The sequence below is a fragment of the Rousettus aegyptiacus genome, unplaced genomic scaffold, assembly GCF_014176215.1.
Source record: "Rousettus aegyptiacus isolate mRouAeg1 unplaced genomic scaffold, mRouAeg1.p scaffold_m13_p_2, whole genome shotgun sequence".
NCBI lineage: Eukaryota > Metazoa > Chordata > Mammalia > Chiroptera > Pteropodidae > Rousettus > Rousettus aegyptiacus.
The window spans coordinates 84,693,274-84,715,505 of NW_023416295.1; the positions used below are offsets into that span (position 1 = coordinate 84,693,274).

The 22,232-nt window shown below is 34.9% G+C and overlaps 1 protein-coding gene across 31 annotated transcripts in view; it reads right to left on the reverse strand.

Moving 5' to 3' along the window:
* CLASP1 (cytoplasmic linker associated protein 1) overlaps positions 1–22,232 on the reverse strand; it is a 239,473-nt gene that overhangs the window by 136,719 nt on the left and 80,522 nt on the right. For 30 of the 31 annotated variants that reach the window (XM_036236829.1, XM_036236822.1, XM_036236826.1 and 27 more), the window contains one exon: positions 12,432–12,499. In XM_036236829.1, coding sequence (XP_036092722.1) covers positions 12,432–12,499 — 68 coding nt within the window. Of the gene's footprint in view, positions 1–5,046; positions 6,842–12,431; positions 12,500–22,232 lie in introns of those variants that run through there. The other variant, XM_036236827.1, reaches the window with a different exon arrangement.

The following is a 22,232-nucleotide window of genomic DNA, read 5'->3' on the forward strand; positions in this document are numbered from 1 at the left end:
ATGAGTAAAAAGTGTACCTCAAGGAAACAACACTATTTCAATACCTTATATAATCTCAGACTGTATTTAAAAACTTACAATGATTATACATTCTCCTTTTGACCACACTGCTTATTTTACCTTTGAACTTGCCCTGAAAGGCTATTTTACCTACTAAATGCCAGAACCCAAACATCAACCATACCATTTTAAACCCAAACCCCACAAATATCAGATCTACACCTTGCATTCTTTTAGAAATGTCATTTTTAATTATCACTGCACTAACCCCGACCCACTTCTCCCTGACGACCACGGTGGAGGCACAAAAGCAAGTCGGCTGGAAAAATTCAGAGCCAAATTTGGGAAAGCTTTTCTACCAGAACTCTTCCTCACACTTAAAAAGTGATTGCGCCGAGGGCTATTTGCCTATTGAGTAATAGTCTTTTCGAATCATCCAACCCTGCTTTTATAACTTCATTCTCAAGAACCCAAGAGGGAAATAATCATCCTTCTGCATAAGACAGAAAAATAAGATAGCGATTTAAAATAAAAACCTACTTTCTAATAAATCTTAATCCTATAATACCCGCTCCAGCTCTACTCCAAGATACAAACCCACTTGAATCAAACCATGTACAAACAAAATTCTAAGTCCAGTTATCCAAAACTATAATCCTCTCCCTCAAAACCTCCTCACCCTCCAAGTTTCCTACTTCAGTTGGTCCTACCACAATTCATCCAGTCAGTCAAGCCAAAACACAGAGTTCTTAACGCTTCCTTTTCCCTCACCATTTCCCACCACACCTTCCTCCACCCGCCTGTCCAAATAACCAGTGTGTCTAATGCGACTTTCAGCCATCTTCCACTTCCATTCCCCTCTCCTGTCCCACTGAGGCTGTTCTAACTCATGTCTTTCTCATCATTTAAGGTGGATTTCTGTTGCCTGAATAGTCTCCAACTGGTCCTCTTGCCTCTTTTTTTTTTTTTTTAATAAACAACATTTGATGTTTTAAATACATAGAACATATAAACAAAAAATAAAAGCACACAATCCCACTGTTCCAGATAAATTCTGGAACATTTTTCAAAGAACATAATTCATATATTACCAGGAAAAAACAAAGAACAAAATGAGAATAAAAAGCTGCTCTCTCAACTCCATTACTAGTTTCCAGTTTTTCATTTTTAATAAAGTTTTACTTTGAAATGGTATTAGAGTGACAGAAAAGTTGTGAAGATAGTACAGAGAGAATTGTCATTTATCCATGCTCATTCTCTAACATCTAACATCTAACATTAGTAGGGTACATTTGCTATAATTAATGAACTGATTGATATTGACAAGGTATTATTAACTAAAGTCCATAGTTTATTTAGAGTTCTTTACTTTTTTCCCTACTGTCCTTTACCTGGTTCCAGATCCTATTCAGGATATCGAGTTACATTTCTCACTAGGTTCCTCCAGGTTGTGAGTTTCTCAGACTTTCCTTGTTTTAGATGACAATGACAGTTTCCAGAAGTACTGGTTGGGTAGTTTTCTGAATATCCTTCAATCTGTATTTGTCTGATGTTTCCATTGTGTTTAGACAGAACTTACAGGTATTGGGGAGGAAGACCACAAAGTAAAATGCCATTCTCATTATAGCATATCAGGAGAACATGCTATCAACCAGACTGCTGATGTTGACCCTGATCACCTGAGGTAATCTTTGTCAGGTCTCTCCACTACAAAGTTACCCCTTTTCTCCCTTTCCATACGTTATTCTTTGGAAGAAGTAGCTATGCACATCACACAGAGTGGAAAGTTTGCATTCCTCCTCTAGGATAGAGAAGCAAGATAAATGATTTGGAATAATTCTGCATGGGAGATTTGTCTCTTCTCTCTCACTTAAATATTTTTCCAATCATTTATTTTTATTAGTATGGACTCATCAGTATTTATACTTTGGGTTATAATCCAATACTACTTAATTTTATTGCTCAAACCGTTCCAGCTTTGGTCACTGGGAATCTTGCACTGTGCCCCTCTGACATACTCCCATAACTGTTTTGGTTTTGGTTTGTGCAATTCCCTACTTTCTGTCATACAAGACATACCAGGCTCAGTAGGTGTATTCCCTGTTCAAGCCCTAGAATCAGCTATTTCGCTACAGAGCCCTGGTGGTACTAGAAACCAAGATCTGGGCACTGGATGGTAGTTTCCTTTTAAGAGATCTTATACATCAGATTCTGAATCTTGTTTTTCTTACAGAACTTCCAATACCTGAACAAAAACATCAACCATATATTTTAAACCTATAAGCCCAACTTTCACCTCCCAATATATCATCTAACAGTAGCACAGTGAATCACATCACTGTATCACAGAGGATAATATTTATGGATCAGGTCCTACATCTAGCTATTTACATGCATCAATCTCACTTACTCCTCACAGTGGCACAGGAATTATCATTATCCCCAACTCATGAGGAAATCAAAGCTGACAAGTCACCAGCACAGGTCACATACTGTTCATGAGGCCACGGTTTGAGGGACTCCAGTCTACATGCTTACTCATTCCTGCTCCAAAGTCCCTTGTCCATTTACATCCCAGTCATCTAGACCCAAAAACCACTTAAAAGGACTGATGGCATTTTTTGGATGATTTACACCAGTCTGCACCAAACTGAGACCCGTAAGAAGAAACTTGGAAATTTCTCATAGTTAAATTTTGTTCACTTAAAAGACTATCTTTTATTCTAAATTACATCTTTCCTACTTTTTTATTGATGTTAAAGTCCCTTGTTTTCTGAAAGAAAAAGGGGATTTTGTTTTGCTGCTGCTGTGTTATATTTAGTAAAATTAAAGTTGGCCTCCTATATCAATCTTCTAACCCCAACACAATTTTTAAAATTTAACTGAGAAGTAAACTGCTTACAATAAAAACCTGTTTCTTATCACAGTATATAAGGCCTTTGTTCATCTTCCCCACAACATTCCACTCTCACAATACCAAGCTACTTTCAAATACAAACTCATCCCATTTGTAACATAAGTTCCTCTCCAAGAATTCCACCCCCCCCCCCCCATCACTGGGCAAACAACTGATTACGAAAATCACATTTTCAAAGTGTCTAAAACTTGGTTATAGGGTGCTCAACTACCTCTTTGGATGCTTTCATTTAATTACTCCCTAAGGCAACTATTGAAAATGGCACAATTTCACAATCAAAGAAACAAACAAAGTCAAGGTTTTATCACAACAGTAGGGAGGAAACACAGATCCACTACAAAGTTTGCCTGAAGGAGCACTGGTCTAAGAAGGCAAAGTACAGAAGCTCTGCTCTCTGTCCAATCACCAACACAATTAGAGAAACCGTGAAACTTGTATCCATGTTTAAAAGCTGCCCTGACTACTCATGGGGCTGCTGTAAGGGTCATAAAATAAAAACAAACAAAAGAGATCTAGAAAAGTGCTTTGAAAATACTAAAATATTCTACCAACAGCCGTGGTAGAATGGTTATTATATTTTGCAGATTGCTAATGATCCTTTATTAATCATGGATTGACAGAGGAAAATTCAAATATGTCATCACTACAAGAAACAGCTTTTAATCTGTGACCACATTTGCAGCAACTTTGAGTAAAATTTACCAAAGTTTCTAAGCTTGTATTTCAGGTAATAATGACTAATGAGGTAGGCAATTTGCCAAGAGAAAGAACAGTCTTTATTTTGAACTCAGATCCATTTTCTTCATGGCCTTTAATAAATTAGTCAACTTCAATAATTATTTCACCTTGTTTTTAAAAACCGATCCAAAATACAACTTAAGACAAATGCTACTTTTATAAGTAACATACTTTCAAATCCTGAATGAAGGGCTCCAAAAGAGGTCACTTCAGAACATGAATTATTTAACTCTCTTGGCCAGGTATTGACTTTCTACAGCAGTTTAACCTGAATATACACTAATGTAATGAGATGAAATAAAAAGGAATACTATCATTATATACTTTAAATTCTCAATTTGAAAATATAACAATCAGAAATGCGGCATCTTCCAATACAAGCATTTTCATCAAACCTAATCAAATTTAGTTTGAAAAATAAACACACCTTAACAACTGCTCACAAAATAAACACAGAGCAAATAAACTGGATGGGTGCCAATTTCTGTGCAGCGGAGGACTCAGGAATACTTGTTAACTGTGTACAATTTACTCTATGTAATATCTGTTTAGTGGTAGAATCCTTGTTATTATATTCTGTTTCAGGGTCAGGTTTCAACATATACTTCAGAGACAAATTAAAAGCCTGCCAGGAAGACCATCCCATAGGAAAGCAAAACAGTGATATGGGTTGTTCACATCACATCAAATACACTCTTCTTTCAAACACAAACCTTGTCACAGGGAGTTCTTTCAAAATCTTTTCAATGCTGCAAAACATAGTTAAAACCTCCTTGAAAAGACTGGAGGCTAATCAATTAGGATTTCTGTAAATAATACTTCTTTTTTAGTTTTTTGGTACCATTTTTGCATTTTAAAAATGCAAATCTGTTTTTAAAAGGAAAGGAAAATGTTTATGAAATGATTTCTCAAGACAGAGACAGCACTCCTGCGCTGCTATGATTTATCTCTGTTTTTCCTCTATCCACTGTTGGGAAACCTTAGAAATTTCTAGCTGTTAGATTCCTTTCAGGACAGCTTATACTTACTAACAAATGTCTAGCAATTGCAAAATAATTCATTTTTCATAACCCACATACTGTGAACAAAGGAGAACAGAAAAAAATTAAAAGCACACAAAATAAACAGAGGCTGATGAAAACATGACCAAGCTCGGCTTACCCCCTGCCTCTTTGCTCCCTCCTGGTCTTTGAATGCAAACATTAATACAGCTGTAAGTTTCACAGTTTTTTACCTGCCTAAGTGCAAATATTCACAGCAATTATTTTACTAAATTACAGCCATGATTTTTAGTTATAAGAGCAATTATGAAATCTTAAATAGTTAGATGTTTTATTTCCTAGTTAAGCAGCACAAATTACAAAATTTCAGAATACATTAGATCAGCCTACCTTTCCCAGTAGTCATGTTTGTCAGTGATCTTGGTGCAAATAAAAACACTGCTCTGAAAGCTGTATGTACTCACAGCACCTTAAGCATCAGCAAGCTCTCCACCCACACTACCTCTTCACTGTGATCCAGCACCAATGACAACTGCCACCCTATTCCAAAATAAAAGCCTAGACTATATATATAACAGTGATTTTTTTTTAAGGGGTGGTGGGTAGGAGGTGAACTTTCTCCATCTGACTTTACTCATGTAAGAAAACCTTCCTTAAAACTGGTATTACAATAAATTGACCATATGATTTTACCCCCTGAAAAGGGGAACATTCCTAACATTAACTTTAAATGACAATGTCAAAAAAAAATGTTATTTCCACACAGAAGAAAAAGCAAGCTGTTAGCTGCAGCTTAAGTTGGTATCAGAAACAGTCTCTTCCAGGGTATTGTAGGTGGTCTCCCCCTTAGCACAGCACACTTGCCAGCTCTGTAACACGTTCCTCTCTATCTGTGACTATGGAAACACTTGCCTAAGATACTGAACCAGAATCCCAAACCTTGTAATAAGCAGAGTCCAATAAACAAGCACGAAAGGCAGTGAGAACCCATCATCAGCACTCTTTTTAAAGACGATGCAAGACAATAATGGCTTAGCTTCCCAGTAAAAAAAAAAAATTTAAATTAAAAAAACAAAAAAAAGGCAGTCAGTGTATCTTGAAATGAAGGCCTTGTCCTAGCTACACTGGGCAATAATTCAGATCTTAACTAACAATTCGTTGTCGGTCTATTTGTTTTCATATTTGCACAGGTATTTCTCATTTCCAGCAACTTAGAAAGGATACCTAACATTTTTCAAGTTATAAATTTTTGGGGGTAAAAAAACATAAGGCAGGATGCATTTGGCAGTAAAATGATACTGTAGATACAGTCATGTACCGGGACCAATAATTTTATGATTATTTGTTATCTAGCTTATAGTTTTGTTGGCAAATAGTTTTTTTCTTTAGCTATGAATTTATTATGGAATTTTCATGGATTTACCAGCATATTTTCATTCTTTTCTCATAAACACGTTAGCGTTGCTTAAGAAACTCAAAAGCATGAGCATTTTTAACCAAATTAATATCCACAGGCCTCACTTCAATAAAATCCAATTAAAATGAAGATTGCTAAGTGGCTGCAGATGAAGGACACTGACTAGTATATAATTACTGGCTCCTTCATGCTGAAAATCCAATTCTTCCATGAGCATAAGCACATCTGCATGATAAAAAAAACAAAATACTTTCATAGAACATAATTTGCTTTGAGAACGCCATGGAAGGAAAAACTGTAATTTTTGCTTCAAGGGACTTGCTAATTATATGGAGATGGAAAAAAATAAAAAGAAACTTCTATAAAACAACATATTTTTAACTCCCATATTCTTGCCATTCAAAGCTAAAAAGCCTTCGGGTAACCTAGCAACAAAAAGAACCATACAAATATGAAGTATTCTAATACAGACAGGACGTTCATTTCTAATTGCTATTCAGCTGCTGTTTCACTGCTGATTTAGTCACAATTCTTACACTTTCAAAAAATTAAGTCCCTTGGTTTCATATAAATACAATCAATTACACTTCTTAACATAATTTTGAATATGTCAAGAAATACAATCTAGGATGAAACCCATTTCTTTCCTAAGTGTATTACTATTATAGTAATAGTTTCCTTCAACTTGGTTCAAATCCAGGTTTTTTTTTCTTACTCCAAAGAGCATTATTGTTCACAAATAACAAAGGAAAAAATAAACTTCATTAACATTAAAAACCTTTAAATATCAAGAAACAGAAAAGATCATGCACAGAATGGCAAAATATATTTGCAAATCATACACCCAATAAGAGTCTTGTATCCATAATATATAAAAAGCTCATAGCTCAACATCAAAAAAATAAACCAATTTAAAAATGGGCAAAGTACTTAAATAGATATATTTTCCAAAGAAGATCTAAAATTGGCCAACAACAGTGATGGTTCAACATACGCAAATCGATTAATATAAACAAATTAAAAAACAAGAATCATATGATCATATCAATAGATGTAGCAAAAGCCTTCAACAAGATACAGCACCCATTTATGATCAAAACACTTAACAAAATCTGTATAGAAGGAAAGTACCTTAAGATAATAAAGGCTATATACAACAAACCCTCAGCCAACATTATACTAATGGTGAAAAACTGAAAACCTTCCCTCTAAGATTAGGAACAAGGCAAGGCTGTCCACTATCACCACTGTTATTCAGTATAACATTTGGAGGTCCTAGCGAATGCAATCAGATTAGAGAAAGATATAAAAGGCATCCAAAGAGGAAATACAGAAGTCAAACTGTCACTATTTGCGGATGACATGATTTTCTATATAGAAAACCCTAAAGACTCCACAAGAACACTACTAGAAACAATAAGCAAATACAGTCAAGTTTCTGAATACAAAATGAACGTTCAAAAATCCATAGCGTTCCTATACTCTAATAATGAAGTGTGAGAAAAAGTGGAAAAAATAATTCCTTTTGCAATTGCAACAAAAAGAATAAAATACCTAGGAATAAACCTAATGAAACATGTGAAGAACCTATATAGTGAAAACTATAAGACCCTATTAAAAGAAATCGAAAAAGGTACAAAGAAATATAAAGATATTCCATCTTCTTGGATTGGAAGAATCAACATAGCTAAAATGACCTTATTACCAAAAGCATTAAATATATTTAATGTAATCCCCGACAAAATCCCATTGGCATTTTTTAAAGACAGAGAACAAAAAATCATCAGATTTCTATGTAAGCACAGAAGACCCCAAATTGCCAAAGCCATCCTGAGAAAAAAGAATGAGGCTGGAGGCATCACTCTGCCCAACTTCAAATTATATTACAAAGGGACAATAATCAAAATGGCATGGTATTGGCAGAAAAACAGACACACACAGACCAACAGAATAGAATCGAGAGTCCAGAAATAAACCCATGTTTACATAATCAAATAATTTTCGACGACGAAGCCAAAACCATACAGTGGAGAAAGGAAAGCCTCTTTAAGAAATGGTGCTGGGAAAACTGAAAGGCCACCTGCAAAAGAATGAAACTAGACTGTTGTCTATCACCACACACCAAAATTAACTCAAAATGGATTAAGGACCTGAATAGAAGACCTGAAACAATAAAATGCATAGTAGAAAACATAGGAACTAAACTCAAAGACCTTGGACTTAAAGAGTATTTTATGAATTTGATCTCAAAGGCAAGGGAAGTAAAAGCTAAAATAAATGAATGGGACTACATCAAATTAAAAAGCTTTTGCTCAGCAAAAGAAGCCGTCAACACGGTAAAGAGACAACCATCTGAATAGGAAAATATCTTTGCAAACAAGGCCTCCAATAAGAGCCTAATATCCAAAATATACAAGGAACTCAGAGAACTCAATAACAACAAAAAACAAACCATCCAATCAAAAAATGGGCAAAGGACTTGAACAGACACAAATGGCCAACAAATATATGAAAAGATGCTCAACATCGCTAGCTGTTAGGGAAATGCAAATCAAAACCACAATGAGATACCATCTCACATCTGTTAGAATAGCTATAATCAACAGGACAAGTAATAACAAATGCTGGAGAGGATGCAGAGAAAAACGAACCCTCATACACTGGTGGTGGGACTGCAAAATTGGTATAGCCACTATAGAAAACAGTAGGAAGATTCCTCAAAAAGCTAAGAATTGACCTACCATGTGATCAATCCCTCTACTGGGTATTTACCCCAAAGACTTGAAAACCCATATCCGAAAACATATTTGCATACCAATGTTCATAGCAGCATTATACATGGTGTCCAGGACATGGAAGCAACCGAAGTGTCCTACGATAGCTGATTGGCTAAAGAAGCTGTGGTACATATATACAATGGGATATTACTCAGCCATAGGAAGAGATGAAATACTGCCATTTGCGACAACATGGATGGGCCTCGAGATAATTATGCTAAGCGAAATAACCTAGACAGAAAAAGTTGAAAATCATGTGATTATCACATATATGAGCTATAAACCCAAAAGCAACATGGACAATTGACTAGTGGTTACCAGAGGGTAATGGGAGATGGAGGGGGAAGGTAGACAATTAAAGGGGGTCAAATGTAGCAGATTAGGGGGAGTGCGAAGTGGATAAAGGGGATCAAATATATGGTAGCTGAAGAAAACTGGACTTTGGATGGTAAACACAATAGAATATAAAGATGTCAAATTATAATGTACACCTGAAAATTATTTAATTGTATTAACCAATGTTGCTCTAATAAACAATTTTTTAAAAAAGTGAGTTTATATATGACTTCTACTTTAATATTTAAAATATGCTTATGATTTCAAATAATAAAATCTAACACACATGTGTAATAAAAACTCAGGTAAAAAGGACTAGATGAGAACTACCTCATCTTGCTGAAAAACTGCTACAAAAAACCTACAGACCTAAGACTGGGAACCAGGTAAGAATCTCCACTCTCATCACCTTTATTTTATAGACTAGTGGAAGTTCTAGCCCGTGCCAATAAGACAAGAAATAAAAAACATACAGATATGAAAGAGATAAAACTGTTCTTTTTTACAGATGATACACACTGTCTATGCAGACAATCTTAAAGAATCTACAAAAACTCCTAGAATAAGAAAGTTCAGAAAGGTCACAGGCTAAGATGTCTTAAGAATAAAATGGACAAAGCAGAGGGAGGGTTGGTTGAAAAAAAGCAGAGTAGTCAATGATCTGAAGTCCAGAAAAGTTTAAAAAAGGGCTACACAGGGAGTCATTGGGCAAAAAACAAAAATCGGAAGAGGGAAGTGGAATTCACCCATTGCTTCCGTGGTCTTTCTGCACTACCTAAATGTTCCGAGCTCCAGCTCGAAAGGAAATCAGTAAGATGTTCATTAACTGTTTTCTGACAGTTAATGAACATCTTACTGGTCTCTCAAAGTTATTGTGAAGAGACCAAATTTATCTGGGTTAAGAATTCTGAAATCTTTATACATATGCCTTTAAGTTATTATATTTTGGCTCTAACAATTAAAGTACTGATTCTACATATATACAGTAAGAAGGCTGAAATTACAGGCCTCCCAAAAGTTTTAAGACTTCCCTGCTATTTGCTATTTTTAAGATACCTAAAAGAACTGTCTCCATTCTCAAACCTACCCTTGTACTACATATTCACATATACACACATGCATGTGCATGTGCACACACACGCAAAAGTAAGGAAAGCTGGGGACAATATTTACACCTAAACATGTAGAATAAAATATTACTATGATGCACCCAACCCCATAGGATCGTGGTATTCTTGATGATTAAATCTTATATGACTTATGTTCATTAAAATTAAAGCTCATAGATGTGTATATACACCTTCCAGACAAGAACACTGATGTGGTCCTTCTCCCCAGTGCCAGTGTTATAATCGGTTTGTTTTACAGTTACAATATAACCTATGAAACACAAACTCACTCTTCTGCACCACCACTACATCCTTGCCCAGTAATTTCTATCTTGGTGCCAACAAGTTTTGATTTAGAAAACCATACAAACTACCCAAATATACATATGAAATTAAAAGCATGTTTCTTTCTAGCAACTGGCTGGGCAGCCCTGCCTACACATACCGATAAGCACACGTTACTGGAACACGACTCCGAGGCCAGAGTTCTGGTCCCAGCTCTACCTATAATTCATTTTTTAAAACACATATTAAAGTAAACACAAAAGTATGGGGTAATATACAGAAATTATGCCATGGTTAAAATTACATACAAATTATACAACTTTAGGAAAATGTATTATAAGAGAACATATGGAAAAACGAAAACGTGTTGGTAATGACTAAATTATGTTGAGTATTTTTCTTTTAATATTGTTTTTATAAACATACAAACATATGAAAAAGAAGTAAAGGGAATTAACAAAAGCATTTTTAGAAAACTTCTAGCATTTTAGAGGAAACATGTTATCTAAAGATAAATTTCTTACTGATAATGGTAGGTAAGACTGTGAGTCAGAAGACCTAGATTCTGTTCAGATTCTGCCCTTACATACTATGTCACTTTGGAGGAAACCATTCAAACATTTTCACAGCCTCAAGATATTCAAAATGTGAAAGCTATGCTATGATTTAAGATCCCTCACAATTCCAAAATAGCTATGACACAATGAAGTATCCAGAGTTAGAAAAAGTTCTTGTTGGAATTGTTTTTTTGATAACAGCATTCATACAGTAATTCAGTCTTGTCTTTCCTTCCCCTTCTGAAATCACAATTACCCACTTGTCCTCCAATATCATGACAAAGTATAGGAAAAGGAATAGAGACAGGTACAAGAAACAAAAGGTCACAATTCAAGTCTGTTGTTATTTTATTTATTCAAAAATATTTATTGCATACCTACCACATGCCAGGGACTTTTTTGAGGCACGTAGGATAAAGAAGGGAATAAAAGAAAGTTCTTGCCCTCATGAATAAACAAAAAATATTTTGTAGTGATATGCACTAAAAAAGTAAATCGAACAGGATGAGGGCACAGAGAGTTCCCTTAGAAAACTAGATGTGCTATTCTGGATGGCCTTGGTAATGAATTTATACGGCAGCCAAGATCTAGATGGAATGAGGAAGACAGCCATAAGGACACGTAGGGGATGAATGTTTCAAGCAGAAGGAATCATAAGCACAGAAGCCCTGTAGTAGAAGCTTAGAATGTTCAAAATTAGCAAAGAAGCCAATGGAATTGGAGCCAAGAGAACTTTCAGGAAGAGCAATATGACGTCATCAGAATGGTGGTCAGCATCAGGTCATGCAGGGCCTGGTGGGCCATGGCGAACCACAGAATTGTAGTCTCTGTAATGGACAAACTCTGGAGGATTCTAAACAGGGAATTAATACCACTTGAGTTATATTCTAAAAGAATTACTCTGATTGCTCTGTGAAAGACAGTCTTTAGGTGTTGGAAATGAATAAAAGCAAGGATACTGGTTAGAAGGCTACCATGAGAGCACAGGTAAAATACAATGACAGCTTGCACTCGGAGAAGAGCAGCAGTCACAGTGAGAATCAACGGGACGCTAGATGTATTTCTAAAAGTAAAGCCAACAGGATTAGCTGATGGACTCAGTTCAGGTTATGAAAGAAAGTCAGACAACTCAGTAATTTCTGGCGCGGGAAAGTGCATAAATGGAGGTTAAGTCTTCAGACTTAGAAACCCTTATTAAGATATCAAGTTGATATCTAGTTTATGCCGTTCAGAAATAGCAAAAACAATAATGACAAAATTTAAAAAGCAAAAACAGAATGCTTTTTCTACTCACCATTTGCAGATTGTATCATGTTTCCAGATTTCTGGACTTCATCAAATTTTGTAAAAATTACATTCAATCTGTATAAAAAATGTATATATAAACTATTAACCATCACTGTTTATAGTCAATTATATTAAAACACTAATGTGAAGTTGAGTCATACTCCAAGAAAAAAATCAATGATTCAAACCCACTTAATAACAAAAACAGTAAGTATATTTCTAACAACATCAATAGCCAAAAACAACTGAGCACTTAACTACACAGCTTACATAAGGTGACGCAGGGTGGAGATGCAAGCCCTGAGAGCAAGAATCCAGAGTCTGTGCTCTCAGTCATTAAAGTGACTACTCTACACAAAATGTATATACATGGTGAAAAGCATATATTTCTCCTATTGCTGCTTAAGCACAGACTGATTACTTAGGATAAAAATTTTCAAAATGCTATGATAATAAAATACAAAGGCTTTTCTCTGACTCATGCTTAATTCAAAAATGCTGTAATATCTCTAGAAGCAAACACTGTGACCAGATAATCTTCAGCTTAAAAAAAATCGACATGACATTTATTTTCTATTAATGGATCATTTTTACCTTGACATTTAAATTGAAGCAAAACTCCTTAACCAGTCAAAATATTCCATCCTAGTGACACCAAAAATGAGAGAAAAATTGGGGGTGGTAGGGTGGAAAAAGTCAAGGAAAAAGAATCTTTCCCAAGGAAAACGGGTACATATGAATGAGTATAAAAGTCAGGATTACAAGGTAATGTACTATGCATTCAAACCTATGCCACCCATTTTAGGGACCAAACTAGAAATTTTGGCACTTACAACCATCCTGTCAGACAAACTAATCATTTCAATCATGTCTGTCTTTTCTTGTCAACCAGAATGGAAGCTCCTTGGCCTAGGAATGGGAACTACGTTCTTTTAGTATTATCTACACAGCAAGCACTATGTCATGCAGGAGAGTTACCTCATTGTGTAAAAGAGCTGGTACCTACCTAATCCTATCCCCTGTCGTCACCATGGAAAATTAAATATTTCACACATTCTGATATCAATTCATTCATTAGTTCACTCACTGAACCTAGCACTGAGCTAGCTAGATGTCAAATGTGTTAAGTTCCTACTTTCTAGAGCTTCCATTTCTACTTCATTCTATTCTACTTAGAATATTACATTCCGAGTAACAGGGGAGCCAAAAATACACATCAGTAAATAGAGGTAAAAATGAAAGGGATGAACTAGCCTGATACACTGCCTCTCCCACTTCCCATTCTATGGTAGATACCAAAAATTTTCAACCCATCTTTCCATCTAAGTCCAGATATAGCCTCAGAAGACTTCTCCAAGCTTCTCCAGGCAGCTGCTACCAATTAATCAAAGCTGGCATGAAATTAAAAATCTATTTGTCATCTCAGGACCAGATATAAGTAAAACTATCCACTCACTTTCAAATCCAGTGGTTACTAAAGAACTGGAAAAATGGCTTAGAATCAATTTCTGATGATGTTTTCATCACCCTCCCTTTTATAAGTAACAAAGATTGCCAATGGCTTAATAAGCCCATAAATAACATTACCAGACAGGTTGCCGAGGCCCTAAGCTACCACTTTATTGTGTCACAACTATACCTTGTGACATGGCCATGCCTGCAAATTTGCAGGTTAGGGACAAGATATACGTCTATTACTTGGAAGGGGAAATCATTTCTTCCATGCCTGGGCGAGTATTCACCATTATCAATGGCAACTGTGGAGGAATCTGTAGATTCTCTGTCTATGGTAACATCTACTTGCTGCAGCCAAATTACCCAAAACTGGCACCCAAACAGCTATGTATAAGAAAGCTAAAAATATTGATTATTGGCACCTGCACCTTAGTTCAGAATCCCTCATGCAGGCATATCTTTCCCTCTACTTTCACTTCTGTCTCATTAGATGTCTCATTCTCTGCTCAATAATGCATATACAATGGTTCCTATCAAGATTTCTACATAAAGAGATCAATAACTTGACAGTCTAACACCAACAAAACATTCCTTAGGAATGAATGGCTTTTGTCTGCTACACAATAATAGAAAATGCCTCTCTTGGGACCTATAAATTTGCACAAGTCTAAAATGATGAGTTTTATATGCTGAAAGATACTGATTACCCTCTGAAGTCACCAATTGTTGTCATTTTAAAAATTTTAATCTCTAGATCTCAAATTTAAAATAAATTTATTAGTTTGACAAATAACCAATACCATTTCCCCTTGGTTTTTCTGAATTTTATATTCAACTCTTCAATCTAATGATCATTTATTTTACTATAAGATTTCAAACTAATTATTCCTTCCTAGAATATTTTATAAATTTAAGATAATTTCCCAGAAGCAAAAACCAGTAATCTTCCATCGACAAGCTCCACTTGTACATAGAGCTTCTCATTGGTTTTTTAGTCCACTACTCTTTAATATGAACAGACAATCAAAATTTCTCAGATATATAAGCAAAGCTTCTAACAAAAAGAGACCAACATGAATAAACACATACCCAAAAATCCCAATTTAGAGGAAAGAAGAGACTATAAAAAGTTTTTTAAATATGTCACTAATATTCCCAAAGAAGTAATAGAAAATACTGCAAATCACAAAATCAAACAGGAAGAACACTTCAAAAATGGCAGAATAAGAACTCTGAACATCTTCTCCTCCAAAAACACAAAGAAAACATTGGCAAAATCAAGTTTTTCAAGATTCTGGAAATTAAAGGCTAACAATAATCCAAGGGGCATTCTTCAAGAAAAACAGCTGAATCTTAGTAAGAATGGCATTTTCCTTTATTTTCTTGCCCTCTATTTCCTTCTCCAGTCCACCAGCTGAAAACCAATGGCCTCACAATTACAGCAGTCTGAAAACCAGCAGCCCCACATCCCCTGGAAAACATCAAACAGTCTGCAGTTCAGTGAAAGTCCCCATTCCCAGAGAACCGTTATTATTTGATCTGTCTGGTTTATCCCAAAACCCCCATTCATAAGGTTTGTCTTTATTTGACCTAATTCAGAGCATGCTCAGTGTAAGACTCCTTACACTGAAGCCACGATCAAAAAGAATCTGGGGCAACTGTCTAATGTGGCAGCTGCCTGAGATGGAAGTAACAACTGGGACAAGGAAACTGACCAAAAGGCTTACAAGGAAAACCTGGAGAGTAAGATGTTCACAAGAACTATGAAAAGCTCTGACATATCCTGGGAAACTAAAAGGCCACCCATATGTGCAAGGTGGTGCACATACCCAGGAAAGACCCAAGAGGGCACTGTCTCACCTCTGGCTAACTTTGGGGCTCTGTACAAGCAAGCAGTAAAGGAAAAGGTGCATAGCCAGCCTGCCAGAAAACGGAAAGCATGCCCCAATACACACAGATAGCCCTTCAGCAAAAGTTGGGAGATTTAGCTGGTTGAGGTATTTAGGGACATCTCTGTCCAATCATTAGCTGGACGCTAAGCTAACCAGAGATTTCATTATCCATCATGACAACAACAAAAAAAAATACGGACTTTAAGAATTAGTTCAAGAAAGTCCAGAAAGAAGAAATGAGCAACACAAACAACAAACACCAACAACAAACCTGGGGGAGGAAGGAAAGAATGTGATTTCCAAAGTTGCCATAAGGTATAACTTAAAATGATCACTTAAAATGATTGTTGTAAGTACTACATTAAATAAAAACAAACCAGTGAAAAAGCAAAAACTGGCAGACTGAATAAACAAGACCCAACTATATCCTATCTACAAGAGACTCACTTTAGAGACAAAGACACAAGTTAAAAGTAAAAGGATGGAAAAAGATATTCCATGCAAATAGTGCTTAAAAGAGACCTAAAGTGACTATACTATTATTAAACGATATAGATTTTAAGACATAAATTGCTACTGGGGACAAAAAGGGACATTTTACATTGATAAAAGGGTCAATGTTTCAGGAAGACATAACAATTACATGCACCTAAGAACTGACCCTCAAACTGTATGAAACAAAAAGTGACAGAATTAAAGACAGAAATAGATAATTCAGCAGTATCCACTGGAGACTTCAATATTGCACATTTCAATAATGGACAGCAGAATACAGATCCATCTCAAGTGCACATGGAACATTCTCCAGAACAAACCACATGCTAAGCCACAAAATGAGCCTTAATAAATTTCAAAGGACTGAAAACTACAGAACATAGAAATTATGATATGTTCTACATGGACTACAAATAGGACAAAATTAGAAACCAGTAACAAAGAGAAATGGGAAAATCGCAAATAATATAAGAATTTAATAAAATGCTCAATAGCAAATGGCCGAAAGATGAAAACAGAAGAAAATTATAAATATTTTAAGATTAATGAAAAATAAAAACACAATACACCAGACTAAAGTAGTACTTAACAGAAAAATGGATAGGCATAAATGCCTACATTAAAACAGGGTATCTCCAATTTCGTCACGGCGGAGCAAAAGCAATTCAAACCAAGCAAAAGAAGGAAATAAAATAGATTGGAGCAGAAATACATAAAATAGGAAATCGAAAAACATTAGAGAAAATCAACAAATCAAAAGTTAGTTCTTTTGAAAAGATCAATAAATTTCACAAACCTTTAACTAAAATGACAAGAGACGACTCGAATTACTTTAATTGAAAGATGAAAAAAGATACACATTACTACTGTCTTTACAAAAATATAAAGGTTAACAAGAACACTGAAGTGTATATCAAAGCTTAGAAAACTTAGATAAAATTCTTAGACACGAACTACCAAAACTGACTCAAAACAAAATCTGAAAAGACCTGTAACAAGAGAATGAAAACATCTCCAGAGCAAAGGCCCAGATGGCTTCACATTTGGTGAATTCTAATAAATGTTTAAAGAAGAATTAGTGCCAATCCTTCACAAACTCTGTTAAAATATCAGTGAGAATAGGGGAAACTGTGGGTGGAGGAGGAGGGGAATAATGGAACTCTCTGTACTTTCCAGTCAGTTTTCCCATAAATCTAGAACTTCTCTAAAAATTAAAGTGTGAGTGTGTGTTTGTGTAAACACATGTGTTTGTGTAAACACACACATACTTTATATATAGAAGAGAGAACACTTTCCAACTCATTCTACAAGGCTAGTACCTACAATAAAACCAAAACAAGAAAAAGACATCACAGTAAAAGTACAGGCCATTATTTCCTATGGATCCTAAAGCATATAAAAAGAATGATGAAGTGGAATTTCTCCCAAGAATGTAAAGTTGGTTTAATATCTAAAACTTAATTAATGTAATACAATATATTAATAGAATAAAACTGAAGTAACATTATCGTCTCAATAGATGCAGAAAAAGTATTTGACAAAATGCAACATCCTCTCATAATAAAAACACTCAACAAACTAGAAATAGAACTTCTTCAACCTCATGAAGTCATATACAAAAGTACTTACAGCTAACAACATAATTAATGGTGAAAGGTTTAAAGCTTTCCTCCTAAGTGAGATCCAGAACAAGACAATGTCGTCCCTTTTCACCACTTCTACTCAACATTATACTAGAAGTTCTAGTCAGGGCTTTTAGGTTAAAAAAGAGAGAGAGAGAGAGAGAGGAATAAGGCATGAAGATTGAAAAGGAAGAAGTAAACTATTTCTACTAGCATATGACCTATTTGTATATAAAAATCCCAAGAAGTTCAGAGCAAAACTCTCAAAACTAGGGAGTTCAGCAAGGTTGTAGGATTCAAGATCCATTTTTTAAAAACTGCAACTCTATACATTAGCAACAAACCACCTGAAATTAAGAAAAGTCTTATTACAAATAGCATCAAAAGAATAAAATGCATAGGAATAAATTTAAGAAAAGTACATGACCAGCAATTGTCGAAAGTAATTAGACTTTAAAAAATGGAAAGACATTCCATGTTCATGGATTGGAAGATGCTGTTAGATGGCAATATTTTCCAAATTCATTACAGATTCAGTTCCTACCAAAATCCCAGCTGCCCTTTTATGTAGAAATTGGTAAGTTCACTCTAAAATGCATATAGATACACAAGGCATCCACAATGGCCAAAAAAATCTTGAAAAGAACTTGGATTTCAAAATTTACTACAAAACTACATTAATCAAGACAGTGTGGTACTAGTAGGACAAGAATATAAATCAATGATTTAGAATTGAGATTACAGAGGAAAAAACCCTTACATTAATAGTCAACAGATTTTCAACAAAGGTCCTATAAAAAGTCTATAAAGTTCAAAACCATAACAAGATACCCATTAGGATGGCTACTATCAAAACAATACAAAACAAAAAAAATGACAACTGTTGGCAAAGATGTACACTGCTGGCAGGAATGCAAAATGGTGCAGCAGCTATAGAAAACGGTATAGCAGTTCCTCAAAAAAATTGAACATGGAATTACTACATGATCCAGCAATTCCATTTCGGGGTATATGCCCAGAAGAACTGAAAGCAGGAAACAGGGCAAATATTTGTTCACCCATTCTCACAGCAGCGTTATTCACAATAGCCAAAAAGTGGAAGCAACACAAGTGTCTGTCAACAGAGAATGGATAAACACAATGTGGAATATACATACAATGGAATTTCATTCAGCAATAAAAAAAACTCATTTTACAACATGACTGAATCTTGAAAACATTATGGTAAGTTAAAGAAAGCAGTTAACAAAGGCTACATTTTGTGTGATTTTATTTGCACAAAATGTCCAAAAAAAACCAAATCCATAGAATTAAAAAGCAGACTAGTTGTTTGTAGGAGCTGGACAGACGGAAGGGACAAAGAGTTACTACTAATAGATACGGGATTTCTTTTTGGGGTGATAAGACTGTCCTAAAACCATATAGAAGTGACGGCTAGACAACTCTGTGAATATACTGAAAACCAGTGAATGGTTCACTTTGAAAAGCATATGGTTAATTATGAAAATATGAAAATTACAGTATATTAAATATTTCAGTTTTAAAGCTTTCATAAAAAAATAGAATGCTATAAAAATGGAACAGTGAAAAGAGATATTAAAAATTAAAACAAAAAAAATTTTTAATTGAATACCCAATATAATGGTTGGAAGATAAATTTGAGAAAATCTCACAGAAAACAGCAAAACTGTGAAGTTATAAATGGGGAGAAAAGTCAGAAAACAAATCCAAGTGGTCATAATATAACTATTTACAAATATAGTTATATTTTTAAAGAAACTTTTCCAGATCCAAACAATATAACGTTCCAGATTAAAAGGCTCTCCAGGTACACAACACAATGAAAATAGTGTCACAAAAAAACCCATCATCATGAAATTTCAGACATACACTGGAGATAGAGAATCAAATTTATCTATATAGGATAAAGAATCGAAACAACTTTGGACTTCTCAGTCGAAACACTAAAAGCTGGAACACAATGGTTATTAGTTTTAATATGCTACATGAAAATGACCCCAGTCTAAATTTTGGAACCTTGACAAACTATCAATGTCACAATAAAATTAAGATAGTCTCAGACAAAAAAAAAAAAAAAAAAGATATTACATCTTTTTTCTCATAAAGCTATTAGAGGATATGTATAAATAAAATGAGAGAGAAAACCAAGAAAGAAAAGACATGGCCTCCAAAAAACAACAGACACCTGCAGAGAAAAAAGAAGTGAAACCCCAGGATCATTGATGATAAAGAGAGATGTCAGAAAGATAAAGTAAGCATGAGGCAGTGAGGGCAGCCAGTCAGACTGGAACAGATTCAAGGAGATTTTCAAACTGTCAGTATGTAAACAGTACTAGTACATGATAGGTATGTAGACAACTCTGCAAATGAAAGTAAATTGAAAATAATTATAGTATACACAATCGTTAATATAAACTAAACATCCTAATCACAATTAAAGCCTGACTGTATTTGGTGGATGAGGACATGAGAAGTGTACACGAAGGAGCTTAGGAGGAAAGATAGCTGAAATTCACCCTTCATAATGTAAAGTCAAATTCTTACAGTGACAAAATACTAAGAGCGAGCAACAGATGCATAATACGTACAGCAGTAGGTACAAAAAAATCAATAAAATCAGTTGACAGTGTTTGCTTCTGAGGGAAAATAGCAGAAGGGATAAGGAACTGCCTTTTTTCAATGTATCTTATAAATTGAGCCAACTCTCTGTATAAATGACTCTGATAGAAAACAAAATTTTTAAATGAGAAGAGAGATCACAGAGCACATGTCTCATCCTGTTCTTTCTTTGGGCTTTCTCTATAACACTAAAGCTGTAGCAACCACATTAAAAGTAAGAAAACTTTCCATTTTTCCCTTAATAATATGATCATTAAGTAAGGTCTAGTGAATGTTAATAATAAAATTTTTAACAGGTTGAAATAGCAAAACAATTATGAGAGTGATTCAAAACTGCAGGTTCACAAGGTAAGTTTACCACACAGTGACAATGCATCAGATGACATGTATCAGGTCTATCTGTAAATTAAATTATCTTCATTTTTCTGGTACCAACCGGAAAAATATTTAACACCAGTGACTTGTCTTTTGTCCATACTTTTGAAAACTAAAATACACCACATTGATTAAAAATACTTTCTGGACTATACAATGGAAGGACCGTGAATGCTGGAGCATGCTGAAAGCCCTTGTTTATGAAAGTAAGCCACAGGGGTACAGGTGGTCAATTCTATTAGGTTGTCAAGTATGTCTCACCAAAATCATGTACCTAACTATATGGCATCTAATAATAAATTGTTCTAAATTGTATACTTACTTTCTATACATATCATGTGCATGCAATGTAAAAATGGCCAAATACTGTACTGACTCATGTTCATAGCTTAACTATGCTGAGATCCAGGTGGGTGAAGAGACCCTCTAACATGAAAAAGACCTTGCTGAATATCTCTACTTACTATCTGGCTCAATATGAGTTTAGCCACCAGATGACAAGACTTAAATAATAACTTAATATATGGACCAAAAGTGAAGCTGATATGGTACAAGACTCTTTTCTCAACTGTGAAATAAAATTAGTCTTATTAAAGTCATTTAGGTGATATTATTAAGGCATTATCTTTCATCATATTATTTCTTAGAGATGATTCATCTCAAACAAGCACTCACTCAATGAACAAAGTCATAAGAGGTCAACGTTTTTATTCCAGGACTAAATTCAAGTTTTAGAAAAGTAATAAGCAAAGTCTACAATATTTTATTTGTCCTATAGAATCCTGTTAAGTTGGAAAATCTGCTACGTTCACATAATTACAAGAAATATAATGATGTAACAAAGGTCTAGAATATTCAAGTATCCAGCTATACCACTCAGAGCCACACAGAGCAGCTACTGAATTTCCCAAACAGTGGCAGGATTCTTTAAAAGTCTTGTTCTTTTGGACACATCTCCAACAAAATAAAGGTGGCAGCAAGAGCCTCTGACCCTCACAATGCTAGATCTTAAGTAACTATCTTATAATACAAAGAAACTTGAAGTTTCAGCTTCTTTCACTAGAACAAAGTTTTTAAAGAGCTATCAGCCTAGTTCTCCAAGCGCTGTGTATGCCAGAGCTTGACAATAATGGCTGTGAGGCGATGTGGGTCCGTTTTACTAGGACTACCTTCTCCATTTGGTTCAGAATTGTTTGGAAGGATTTTACGCGACATGAGATAGCAGAAACCCCCATTACTATTCACAGAAGCCCAAGCTTATCTGCACCTTTATAATAACAGTAGAAAAAACACATGAAACACATGACTAGGATCCTGGAGGAGAAGGTT